Genomic DNA, 12,915 nt, shown 5'->3' on the forward strand with positions numbered 1-12,915 from the left:
TTCAAAGTGAATGTGAAAAATGCGGCGCCCAGATGACATTCAGACTCCAATGCGCCGCCGTACGTTCCGCCTGCAGATGAGTTATGATTCCTCAACACGGTTAAACTCCTCCACTTGGTGTTGGCGCATTGTGTGTAGTGCATTTGTGCTCGTACAGCACGCGTTTGTGTGCGAAGGAAGCGCGCTTGAGAGTTTGCGCGCATGCTGTGCCAGTGCCTATGAATTATATATCCATATTCAAATGCTGCCCTCCAGTAGCAAAGCTTTAATCACCAACAGCCAGTGCCTCCGGTGATGAATGATTGATAGAAATGGGGCAAAAAAAGCCGGCTTTAACTCCGGCTTCAAAGGCGGCAGACTGCTGCTCATGGAGAGCGCGAGCATCCGTCAACGCCACCACAAACACACTTCTGTCAACACACAAACAAACACACACACACACACAGTGAGTGGAAAACATCACTTTGAATGAGGGAGAAAGAAGAGCCTCACTGAAAAGGCTCGATCATTACCTACGCAAAAAGCTCTGGTGCAAAAGGACGACCGTCGGCGAGAAGACGAGCGATAAATGGGATGAAAACTCCTGAGGGGGGGACGGGTGGGAGACGCTACGTAAGTGAGCACTTCAGATTTAGCCGAGGCAAGCAGGCGTGACAATATTGTCTTTCTCCCTTGACTTCTTTCCTTCCCACGAGTATAGATTTGTGTCAGCGAGAAGGTGAAGTGACGACGAGATAAAAAAAAGGAAAAAGCTATAGCATGGATTTGCGCTTCATTAGGATTCGCCCAACATTATGTGTAGGACTTAATTACACCGTTATAATCGCCTAGTTGATCGGCAATTATTCACCGAGGTGTGAAATGTGATACCTACTGAGACGGCAGAAAGCCCGGGAGACGCGGAGTGTCAGCTTGAGGCTCGGCGGAGATTTTGTGTATATATTTATATATGGGGAGAGATGTGGAGCTGAGCGCACGCAGAGTGCCGATGCTATCACCAGGAACGGTGGCGTGCGTCGGCTTTCCTCTTGGCTACACCTGTCAGTCAGGTGCCAAGCTCAGCGTCGAGCGTCTGGCTCCTCGGGAAGAGGCCCTGCGCGTCGCTGTGTGTGTGTGTGTGTGTGTGTGTGTGTGTGTGTGTGTGTGTGTGCATCTCCAGCTCTGTGACATGGCATAAGGAAAGAAAAGAATTTGAAAGGGTGAAGAAAGACTGGCGGCACAGTGTGTTCAGCTGATGCTTCTCTTAATCAGGTTTAACAGCCCATTTGCTTCTTCTTTTCTTTTTTTCCCCTCCCCTCCCGCCGCGGCAGCGGACAGTAATGCCACAGTGTAGATCAGGGGGAAAAAAATCATTGTCGGCTTGGCTTGCCTCAGCTGTGTAGTTATTGTTGAAAGGTGGCTATTAAGATTGTTTGTGGTGTCAGTTGGCCTCAGCGAGGAGGAGGAGGAGGAGGAGGAGGAGGAATCTGGATTACAGGAGACCAGAGAGGAAGAGACGAGGGGAGCTCACAGAGGCGCGCTGAAGAAATGATAGGGACGGACTGCCTCAAAGGACCAGGGCGTAAATCAGATGGTGAAAAAAGAGGTTAACAAAGCAGCAGCAGCAGTGGGAGTATGTTGCAAGGCTCACAGAATGAGGGATTGAATAATGAGGGGAAAATTGCAGGACGTGGAGGAGGGACGGCAGCGGCAGCAGAGCCCTGACTAACGTGCAGACTGAGGGGGCCGCTCGGGCCATATGCTGCCATCCGGCGCCAATTTGCTGCGAACCTACAGGTGATTGCGCCATATGGGAGAGGCGGGTCATTGCCAACATGGTGGCCATTTCCTCTCTGTGCCAGGACTTGCTCACTGGTACAAATGCCCTCCCTCTGGTGCTGGGGACAGTTTGGAAACATGGGCGGAAATTTCATTTCACCAGTGGATGGTGTGGAGTCGGGTGACGATATAATCTTCTCGAGCACCAAGAGTCGCATCAATGGTGCTATCATGAATGATAAAGATAGTTATCGAAGGATATTAATTACAATTAAATTTAAATAAAAAAGTACATTTGGCTGTTTGAGTCACCAAACCGAGAGAGGATAGAGGCATTCACTAAAAATAAAATATATAATGACTGTAATGATGATCAGGCATCCTCCCTCCAAACTACAACAGTAAGCAAAAGACCAAAATACTGTCTCCCTACCGACACGGTTTCATCTGAGCATGTCTCTGTGTTTTTTACTTTAATTTTGATCATGTTGGTATTAAACATGTTTGTCTAAACTCTCATTTTCCTTCAAATCTGGCCTTCACATGTTCAGTGTTGAATTCTTTTCACAACTTCTCGCTTCATTTTTTGCTGGGCTGCAGCAGAGGAGCCTGGAGGAGTCCCTGGGAGTCCTTCAGAGGGAGCTGGGCAGCATCACAGTTCACTGCGAGTTCTCTGTCACCAGCAGAAAAGATTTGAGCAGCTCTTCCTGCAGGCTTGTGATTTCTCTCTTAGCCTGGCCCATTAGCGGCGGGCTGCACGGCAGCAGCCGCGCTCTGTGGTGTAATAAAAAGTTGCAACAGATCAATGACGTTCAAAAAGATCAATATTCGCTCATTTACAGAAGCCCTTTGGCTCTGCTCCGGAGTCAGGCCACAATGCAGCTCGGAGAGCATTCGCATGCCGCGGCGCTGAGAGCCGGGCGTCTGGAAGCGCTGCGTGTAAACAGCAGGGATGGAGGGATGGGGGGGCGGCGGGCGAGGCTGCAGCGTGGAGACGGGCGGAGGCAGAGCAAATGCTAATTCGCACCCAGCCACACGTGAAATGAGCTCGAGATCTAACCCCCGAGCCGACAGGCGCGGCGGAACAGCGACCCGCGGTGCGGCCGCATCCGGGAGACGAAATTAAAAGATCCTGTGTGGCGGTCGGTGGGCCCGAGCTCGCCTCGTCTGGCGCTCCCCCGAGGGTTTGATAGAGAAAAGCGTCCGCTGTGAGGCGTCTTCCTGCCTCCAGTGTGCGGCAATGCTAGGTGAGGGATTACATACAACCCACATCTCTATTGCCAGGCAACAGAGGAATGAGCAACTCCACTGGATTTGGCTGCTTCTTTCCCAGTAACCCACGGCACTGAATTTGTAATTACCAGATGTTCGGGGACTTATCAAAGCCTTGTCGATCTCTCGCTGAGCATATTTTTATTTTTAATCTGTGTACCTGCATTTCAACGCGGAGCGTGTCAGCAGCCTGTGGGGATGTCCTACTTAGGGGTCTGATGAAGACCACTCCAGGGCGAGGAATGAAAGGGACTCGTGTCTCGGTATTTGGCCTGTGCACCGCCGAGCAATGAGGTGAACGAAACATTTCTCTACCCAAAAATGACACCTGGCAGTGGCTGGTGGCCACGTCCACACAGCTGGCGCTCGCCGCCCCGCTGCGCGTCGCCGGCAGCATCTCAGGAATCCTGTTGTGACGCAAGCTGGCAGCCGCAGCGACAACTTCCCCCTCTTACATGAAAGCTGTGGCCTTGGCGCGCGTCCCGGCACCTATTACACCCATCCAAACAGCGTCCGTCAGCATCTGGGCCGAGGGGCGCGGGCGGAACCTTTCCCTCCCTGCGTATGCTCTCCACATATGCAGTCACGCCCCGACAGCATGGCGCCGCTGGCATCAGGAAGCGGTGGAAGATGCAGGTAAATCCCAACAGAGAGGCTTGAAAAATGCAGATTTTTCTGAGCTTCTACTTGCTATTTCACTGCTAATATTTGCTTTCAACATGAAAGTTGCAAGGAAGAACTTCCACATAAAGCGTCACGACGCTGAGCCTCTTCCCGACGGAGACGGCGAGCAGGGGTGGGAGGAATCCGAAGCCCGCAGCACTGCTCCTTATGCTCTGACGGGCGACTGACAACCGTCGGCCGTCCGTGGCCGGCGTGATGCATGACGCCTTCGACGGGGCTCACCTGTGCACTGTCCCGAGTGCTGCACCGTGATGTCCTTGTCCTGCCTGCAGGCGATGGTCCTCAGCTGGCACTGGTCGGCGTAGGTCGCCCCGTCCGAGCCGCACACCTGCTCCACCGCGACACAGATGAAAGGATTGCAACACGCGTTAGCTCCCCGACAACCACCTCGGTGTTCCTGCCTTGTGGGGGAAAACCTGCAGATCAAAGTGGTTACTGCTTGTATTTGCGTAATTTAAAAAAAAACCACCTTTGTTTTGTTTTTCAGGTCGCAGTCTGGCGACGGGCACTCGCAATGCGCCTGGCCGTTCACCTCGATGCAGGTGGCTCCGAAGCTGCACACCAGCTCGTCGCACGAGGTCGGGGCTTCGGGCCCTGAGAATGAAGAGAGGTTTGCATTGTTATACATTCAGCACGGTCCTGTAATCACGCAGTATGGCATCGAGGATAACTGCTTTATGGATTCTGACTGCGGCGCAGTGATAGCGTGGAGCGAAATTAGAACTTCGACTTTTTATGCATTTTTAATGTTTCACAATTACAGAAGTTTTTTTCCCTACTTTAGGGTGGCAGAAGTTTTGCAAGTTAAATATCCATTTAATGGATTTCCTCAAATCTGCACAGTAAGAATTTATAGAGTAATTAAACAAAGAAATTTTGTGTCCTCGATACATTTCAACACATCGCTGAATCACTTCTAACTTATACACAGAGCTGGCAGGACGTGCTCTCAGCCTTCACTTAAGTGAAAATATAGATACTCTCTTTTAGTAAGTAAAATTAAAACACAACACAGGTAATGAAAGGTCATAAAAAAGAATAAAGGAAAACTTTAACTTGACTCTCAATACCTTTTTTACTGCAAAACTTGATCCATGTTTGTAAGTGTGTTTGCACACGTCTACCCACACACATTATAACTGGAACATATACCCAGACAAAGTATAGATATTTGCATTTAAATGAAGGGAGAAACTCATCTGCAAGATAAATATTCAACTAATCTACTGAGGTTCAAGAACAAAGTGCAAATACCGACTGCAGCTTACCCAGGAGATCAATGCAACATAAATCTATGAAAACGCACCGAACACTAAACAAAATGTATGAATTAACAAATATTATTTAAAAAACTTGTTAGAACCTGCCTTCAGAACGTTAAAAAAACAATATGCAATGTGTTTTTATAGAGTTGCTGTGCCAGTGATTTCTTGTTTTCTGCTTGGTATTATTAATTACATGTTGTATTTTATGGGCACCAGCCTCACAAATATGGCACTTAGGATTAAATTAGCATATAAGATGGACTTTGGAGAGCGATATCTTGCTCTCGTGGACACAGACGAGTATGGAGATTTAATCTGCTGGTCTAATTTAAAGAGGAATTGGAAATAATACCCCGGTCTTTACACAGGCTTTAGGATGGAGTGCCGTCTAATAGAGTGTAATGAGAACACCGCTGCGTCTGTAACTTTTGAGATGATTTGCTAAAAGAAGCCGTGATCGTCTCCCAGTTGGTGACACAAATGTGATCTATAGTGTTAATAAGGCTGGTTAATATCAAACCTGGAATAGGTTGGTCGATCTTAACCTGTTTAAGCCGCAGAAAGAGCAGAAAGCAATTTATCTGCCCTACAGACAGCAAGTAACCCAATGGGCTGCTCTGCCACACTGTTTACATTAGTGAGAGGATACTGAGAGCTTCTCTTTAAATCCATCTGGAGGCATTCTGCTGTTTCTAAGTGACACACTTACAGCTACAATAAAACCTTGCTATTGCAAAAACACTAAATCCTCTGTATGACAGGAATCATTCCAGGCTTCACAGCAGATCACCTGGAACTGCTTCCCAGCATCTGCTGAGCGGTATAAAGGTGAGCACTCAGACTCCGCCTTTTCTCCTCTGCCAAAGCTTGTTTGAAGCCTTGAAGTGGCCCCAGCAGGCGCTGCAGGCGTGGAGCGCCCCCGTCCGCCTGCCGGGCGGCCGGGCGCGGGGGCCTTTGCATTGTTGCGGCATCACAGGGGCCTGGAGTGGCCCCCCTACCTGGGAGCTCCGGCTTTCATGTGCCGCACCCTCCGAGCCCCTCGTCTCTTCATCCGGCGGGGTGTGCGGTGGCGAGCCCCTCCACTGAGCCGGCGACTGCTGGCTTCATTAAGCGTTTGACTTCCAGTCGATACTTGATGGTGCATCTTAATCAAGGAGCCGCAGGCCCCCGCAGCAGGAACTAACCTTTCCCTCAACTGGCGCTGGAGCTTGTGCAATCACTGGGGCCGTTTTCATTATTAATCAAAGGCGATCAATATTACTTAATATGGAGGCACCAACACTCGCACACAGTCTCCCAAAATAAGAGAATGATGCAAAAAAAGTGTCATGAGCACGCCATTTGTACACTTCAGTATTTTCCTAATCACTATTGATTTGCTGTCTTGCAGCCACTTCCGCCTTTGCCAATAAACCTGACTGATGCGAGGCACAGATGAGGAAAGAAGTGGCTGATCCCCCGTTCAGATTAGTGACAGAAAGCCACTTCAGAATGACAGAGGAGGAGAAGGAGGAGGAGGGAGGAGGAGGAGGAATAATGTGTGTTGGCGTGGCGTATTAATGCCTCCGGTCGCTCTGCTCACCGTTGTCGCAGCCGTTCATGCCCATCTTGCTCCCGTCTGGACACACGTTGCACTTCATGCCCTTGACTCCCGTCTTGCAGGAGCACAGACCCGACATCTGCTCGCAGTCGTCCCGGACCGAGCCCGTGGCGTCGCAGTTGCACGCTGCCGTGGGGAAAGGAAAGAAAACAAGGGGGGGGTCAGGCTGATGGCGGAAGAGGAAAAAAAAATCCCAGTCAATTACGTGCGATGACAGGAGGAGGGATAGGAAGGGCTCGATTTATGTCGGGGGCAAAGTGTGTTTGAAGCAACCTTCGCCGCAGTTTGCTTGAGATATATCTTTGTCTTAGAGTCAGAGGTTGAGGATAGTTCATCCAGCCTCGGGGGCCATAGAGGCATGAAAAGGAGGAGAGGGGCGGGAGTGTAGCCCCGGCTCCAGAAAAAAACAACCTCGGGGAAGGACATCAACCCCATCATGTTCCTGGAATCAACGATGTGTTTGTTTTTTTGTTGCCTTGCTTCTCCGTGGTATTGGCGCGCCGCCTGCTTGCTTTGGGTAAACCTTGTTAAGGTCAGGCCGGGGGTGAGGCACCGGCAGGCTTCCCGCCGCTGACGGAAAACGCTCTGTGGCTTCGGCAGCGTCTGTCCTGTGATCCCGCAGCGGCAGGACGCGAGCTGGTCGCCATATTGCATTACACCAAGGCAAACAGGGGGTCGTGACCCCGTTCTTTACTCGAATACAGATGAGAAAAACAGCTCATTCAATAAGGCCCTGACAGGACTGAAGGACACGCAGAGGCTTTGCTCCACTAAAACTGCCAGCAAACGTTTAGCTGTAAATTAAATGTAGCTCGCAGAGCAAAAACGTATTTTCCCACCACGGCTGTTGTCAGGAGAAATATATCTTCTCTCTTACCTGCAGAGGACTCTGGCCAGGAGGAGTTGCTTTTATTTGTAAAAGATTTTCAGATGTCTGGCTCAGAAGTTTTGGTTTCCAACCAATACAATGAAGCACACCGTCCATTCTTCTGCTAAAAAGTAACAGCGGCGTCTCTTTTAAAGCAGTTTCCTCTGATGCATCCGTTTTCTGTCTGGATGTATTATGAATGAAACTGGCTGCATTATCCTGAGCAGTCCTGATGGTGGGGGTCCTGTCCTGCATGTTTTCGACATGCCCTGCTCCACAAGTCTGATCTGCTGAAGACTGATAATGGTCCAATCATCTAAATCAGCTGTGCAGCAGCAGGGGGCCGTTTCCACCACGCAGGGCAGTGGCCCCACCGGAGCCACTGATCTGAGAGTAACAAGCACACGGTTTCAGGATATCCAAAAACCTAATAAGTCCTCCCGGCATGGCTGCATATCATCAAGAGAAGGGGAGAAAATCTCTCTTTTCCCCTGTAATTTGGGTAAATAGAGAAAGAGCGCATGGTGGGAAGATGTGAGGACGGGTTGAAGGAGCGCTCGCTCACGTGTGCAGCCGCTCATGTTCTCCGTCACGATGCCGCGGAAGTTCCAGAAGCCCGGCTCGCAGCGGTCGCACTTCTGGCCCCCGACGCCCGGCTTGCAGGAGCACTGGCCCGAGGTGGGGTCGCAGGTCGCTTTGTACGAGCCGTAGACGTTACACTGGCAGGTGCCTGAGGAGAGCAAAGAAAACAAAACGCGTCAAGTGAAACATTCACTTTATTACACGATGCAATATTGGAAGAAATTCAGCATGAAAAAATACAGCAGGCTTTCTACCAATCCTGTGGATTTCACTGCAGTTACACTGTGGTGGAGGAAAGAAATGACTTCAATATAGCAAACACAAAAAAACAAAAAACATTACAATAAAGTCACAAACTAAATAATTTAATACTAGAATACATCGAAAACAAAAAAGCAACAAAATGACACAGTTAGTGGAAAAATTATGTTAAAAGTACAAACTTAACTCTGTTGTATCTGCAATAATGTAAAGTGTGAAACAATAATTTAGTGAACAATGAAGCTTTCTAGGAAATTCTGCAGAAAAAAATTACAAAACGCTGTGAGGAAAATCTATTCTTTGTGCTCATGTGGAACACAGAAACCAAATAAACATTAATATTAACAAAAACAGCTCTTTTTTTCTGCATTTGAGCTCGCAGATGTTTGGATGTTATTGACCTTTCTGTCTGCACAGCGGGAAGCGTCTGCCTGAGGACGGCTCCTGCACCACACACTATTTCCCTCAAGGATATTTAAATTAATTCAATGATGAATTTTCATTGTATATTTTAATTTGGATTGGGGCTAAATGCTCTTTAAAGCATGCTTCATATTTTATGGATTTGTGAATTATAAGAACTAATAATGTAATAGTAGCTAAAACAGGATAACTGTATCCATTTTAAATATAATAAAACCAATAGTGTAATAACAAAATCATAAACCATCTTCACAACATTTCTTACGTCACTGGATGATAACGCCAATGAAAAATATCCTTATGAATAGGTAATGACTAAAATAACACACAGTGCTGCATTTCAGGGATAATAGAAATATTTTTTGTGTTGATTTTTAAAAAAAGGTATTGTGAATGGCATAGTTACCACATTTATGAAATGAAGATGCTCTATGTATTACTGTCAAGTTATCACATTTAAAATGTCCAAAATGACGACATTACTGAGGAGTATCACATTACTGGCCATTATTACATTACTGGCTGCTCCTTTGATTTCTGATAATTTGCTGGAAGAGATGCTCAGAATCAAAATCACAACAGAATTTATTGTCATTGTTGAAACAAAGCGAGAGTTAAAGGTCAGGATGCTCTCTGGTTGACTGAAATTAGACGGCAGGAGATGAAGCTTTCTGAGAAACCTCAGAAAAAAAGGCAAACAAAGCCGAACCCGGACTTCAACCAGCAACATTCACTCTGTGAGCCGTGAGAGTGAAACACTATAAAGGTGTCTGGCAACAATGGAATTGACAAACAAAGTGATCCTTGGAGAAATACATTTCCACCATTAAGGTTTTGCTCATTTCTGTTCCTGATGCTTCTGTGTCGCAGAAAGCTTTCACAGCTGGATGCTGTTTACTTTAATGGACACTCTCTCTTTCAGATATTCACCAGCCTGGAATGTTAGTTCTGCCCTGTTCCACACATAAAAAGGTGGATAAGATGTGCTGAGGTGAGCTTCCTCTTCACTAAACCCTCGTACAGTCATTTTTTTTAATGCCTGCTTTTCCTCCCGCTATACTGTATCCCCTGGCGAACAGGATGCTGCGTTTCCTCCTCCATCTGTGTGCTATCGCTTGTCAAGATCATCAGATGAAGAGATTTTTTCTGTTGATACCGTGCGGCATTATCATAATTATTCCTTGGATTAAGATGAAACACTTTTCTGCTCTGCAACTTCGGTTCTGTAATTGCAGTCAAGGACAATCAGCCCCATATGCTGCAGCAGCCTGATGGTATCGGAGGTGCAGGCGGCGGGACGGGGACAGAGCGGCGGCGGACGGGGCCACGGCGGGACGGGGGACTTACTGGGACAGCCGGCCTGTCCCACTCCCAGGGCGGCCGTCACGTTGTCGGAGCAGCAGCCGTACACGGAGAGGCTGCAGTGCCGCGGCGCCGCCGGCTCGGCCGGAGACTCCTCTGAAACTGCTGATGAAGGACGAGGAGGAGGGAGATGGGAGATGGAGAGAGAGAGGGAGAGAAGAACACCAACATTTGAGTGATTACCGTGGGGCGTGCGGTGGTGGTGGTGGTTGGGGGGGTGGGGGTGGGGGGGGGGGGGGGGGTGGGGAATTAGACGACACAATCTCTCAGCAACATGTAACTTTTTGCCAACAATGAGATTGGCTGGAGGGGCAGAGGTGGAGAGGCTGGCAGCCGGCTTCAAGATAACAATTCTATTTGCTAGTTCCTCCACAATGGCTCAAAATCAGGGGGAAAATGATGCTATTACCTCCAGAGAAAACAAACAATGGCATTTCTGGTGAATGTGCAGCAGCTGACATTTACCACCTACTAGGAGGCATGTTGTCTTCATTTGTTCTTGTCTAATATTACGGAATTGCACTGCTGCCCTACAACCTTCCCAGGAAAAAAAAAAAAAAAAAAAAAAAGGAAATAGAAAGGAAAAGAAGGCCTGCGACATAATGTGAAGGAATGCGCCAAGCATTTTCTGCCTGCGCAGTGTGTGGAGAGCTCCTTTTGTGTGAAGACGCAGCAGCAGCCACACTAGTGTGACAGCACCCAATACACAGCTACATCCAACTAAATAAAAACAAATGTGTTCCCAAAGCTGGCGCCGCGCCAGGAATCGAAAGACAACAACAAAACATACAGTAGGAGGGGAAGCGAGGAGGAGGGTGCGGGCGCGGGACAGGAGGTGTTGTTTAATAGCCAAGGCAGAAAATATCAGCGTTCGGACTGAAAAGTAAAGTTGGAGCTAAAAGAGAGAAGTCGCTCCCTACGTTTTTTTTTTCTTTGCTCCCCTCCTTTGTCTCTCCCCATCTTCCTTCCTTGTGTTGCTCATTTGGAGTTTTCGGGCTGGAGATACGGGGGCCATAAATCACAGTGTTACTGGTGTGGATATGAGCCTCGGCCTAATGGTGATGACTCGGCTCGCTCTTCCTCCACTGCTTCCCCACTCCAGAGATGGGCTTCGGACACACTTCATTTAACTTGCCACTTTCCGGCGCTCCATTCGCCTATCTGTACTGAGCCTATTAGGACAAGGAGAACTTTTAATTTCATATGTTCTTCCACCCTTCAAGGGTTTTTCCTCTTCAGTGGCCGTTGTCCGGCACAATGCGGCTCGCCGTGATGTGCAATATTAACCGCGCATTTTCAAGGTCTGCCACCTTGGCTCCTCCACTGCAATCACCGCGGCGGCTCTTTTTGTGTTCCCGCAAGGGGACACGTGCGCGTGCGCGTGCTCGCGCGACTGGCGAGCCAATAAATATTTCCTTGGATTATGCTGAAATCCCTGAACCACATGCGAGTTTGCAGGCGATTAGAAGGGATTTTTTTGAAATGCTACGACAAGTAAACCTCACAGCTGATGACAGTGTTGACAACTCATGTAAAAGAGGTAGTATTTCAAACTGGGGGAGGAGAAATGAGAAAAAAAGAAGAAAAAAAAAAGGGGGCTTTCATGCTCCTCTGGCATGTTTGGATAAGTTCTGAAGTTGAGGTCAAACGAAGTTTCTCCCGACATAACTAATGTGGAGGGCAGAGAAATTCCCCAAGATCTGAGTTTTTTTTTTAATTCTTTAAACCCCATTAGCCAATAGGAGAGGAGAGCCCAGAGGTTTGGTGCCCATAGAGGGCTCTTCAGAAAAAGGATTGATTATCCATGGCTGGTAGAGAAGCGTGACAGTCAGTGCCCAAGGAGGCCAGCTTAGGAAGGAGAAGAATCTGCAGGGATGTGTGTGAAAACACAGGCAGCTTCCTCATTCTCACTCACTTCAGCTCCTTCCATCCTCTTTTTTTCTTTTTTTTTTTTTTTTTTTTTTAGACCCAGGGGGAATCAAACAGGCTGAAATGATCAGACAAAATCCCTTAAGTGCCTTTTGCTCTGCTCCCCGGCCCGAGCCAGCAGAGGCTCTTCATTTAGAGAGGGAGATGGTTAACCTTTGCCTTTTAGCCGGTGAAAACACAACGACTCCAGATAAATGCCATTCATTACATGCAAAGAGACGCTGTTTATGCTTAAGTGAGTGGGGCGGAGAGGTATCCTGAGGGTTAAAGAGGCAAGCTCGTGAGTAAAAGTTTAATAGTTTAAATAGTCTGAATGTCTGGCTGGATGACGATCAGCTCCGTCCACTCAAACGCCCCGGAGGAGGAGCGTGAACTCCGGTCGACCCCAGAGGGCCGGTCAGTGTCCAGATAACAGCGAGGACATTGCTGAAAAGCTGCAAGTAACACTGAGTCAACTTTCCCCGGGCAAATGACACACACACACACACACACACACACACACACACGCACACACACACCAGTCATTGACCTTGACTGTGTCATTTGCTCGTGGCTCTATTGGTCACGCTGAGGAAAGACAACAGCGCTGCTGTGAGAATTAGATTCCAACTAGAGGCAATTACTACCCCATCAATGAGTGAAATGAGTGGAGAAATGGGATGTTGGCGACAATGAGGCTTGATGAGAGGGTGCTCCGGCGCACTGCGACGACATTAACCGCGAGCGGCGTAATGTACCGACCTGCACAGGCTCCCTGGCTCTGGATCAACAAGTGCTCTTGTTTCTCACACCTGGCCTTCTTCAGCTCGCACTCGTTGCTGTAGTTTTTCCCGTCGGAGCCGCACACCTAAAGGAGGATGGAATCATTCCATGGTTAAAGCGCTTTAGCTTCGTTCACAGCCCGGCGGTTC

At 48.4% G+C, this 12,915-nt stretch overlaps 1 protein-coding gene across 5 annotated transcripts in view; it reads right to left on the bottom strand.

Annotated features, from left to right (window-relative positions):
• The window catches only part of agrn (agrin), a 303,236-nt gene that overhangs the window by 50,411 nt on the left and 239,910 nt on the right, over nucleotides 1-12,915 (bottom strand). For 3 of the 5 annotated variants that reach the window (XM_030119408.1, XM_030119410.1, XM_030119409.1), the window contains exons 12-17: nucleotides 12,746-12,851; nucleotides 10,061-10,180; nucleotides 8,013-8,177; nucleotides 6,562-6,705; nucleotides 4,184-4,308; nucleotides 3,937-4,042 (exon numbers count right to left, since the gene is read on the bottom strand). In XM_030119408.1, coding sequence (XP_029975268.1) covers nucleotides 3,937-4,042; nucleotides 4,184-4,308; nucleotides 6,562-6,705; nucleotides 8,013-8,177; nucleotides 10,061-10,180; nucleotides 12,746-12,851 — 766 coding nt within the window. The remainder of the gene's footprint in view (nucleotides 1-3,936; nucleotides 4,043-4,183; nucleotides 4,309-6,561; nucleotides 6,706-8,012; nucleotides 8,178-10,060; nucleotides 10,181-12,745; nucleotides 12,852-12,915) is intronic. The other 2 variants (XM_030119411.1, XM_030119412.1) reach the window with 1 other exon arrangement.

This window comes from Salarias fasciatus, chromosome 20 (assembly GCF_902148845.1).
Source record: "Salarias fasciatus chromosome 20, fSalaFa1.1, whole genome shotgun sequence".
Taxonomy (NCBI): Eukaryota; Metazoa; Chordata; class Actinopteri; order Blenniiformes; family Blenniidae; genus Salarias; species Salarias fasciatus.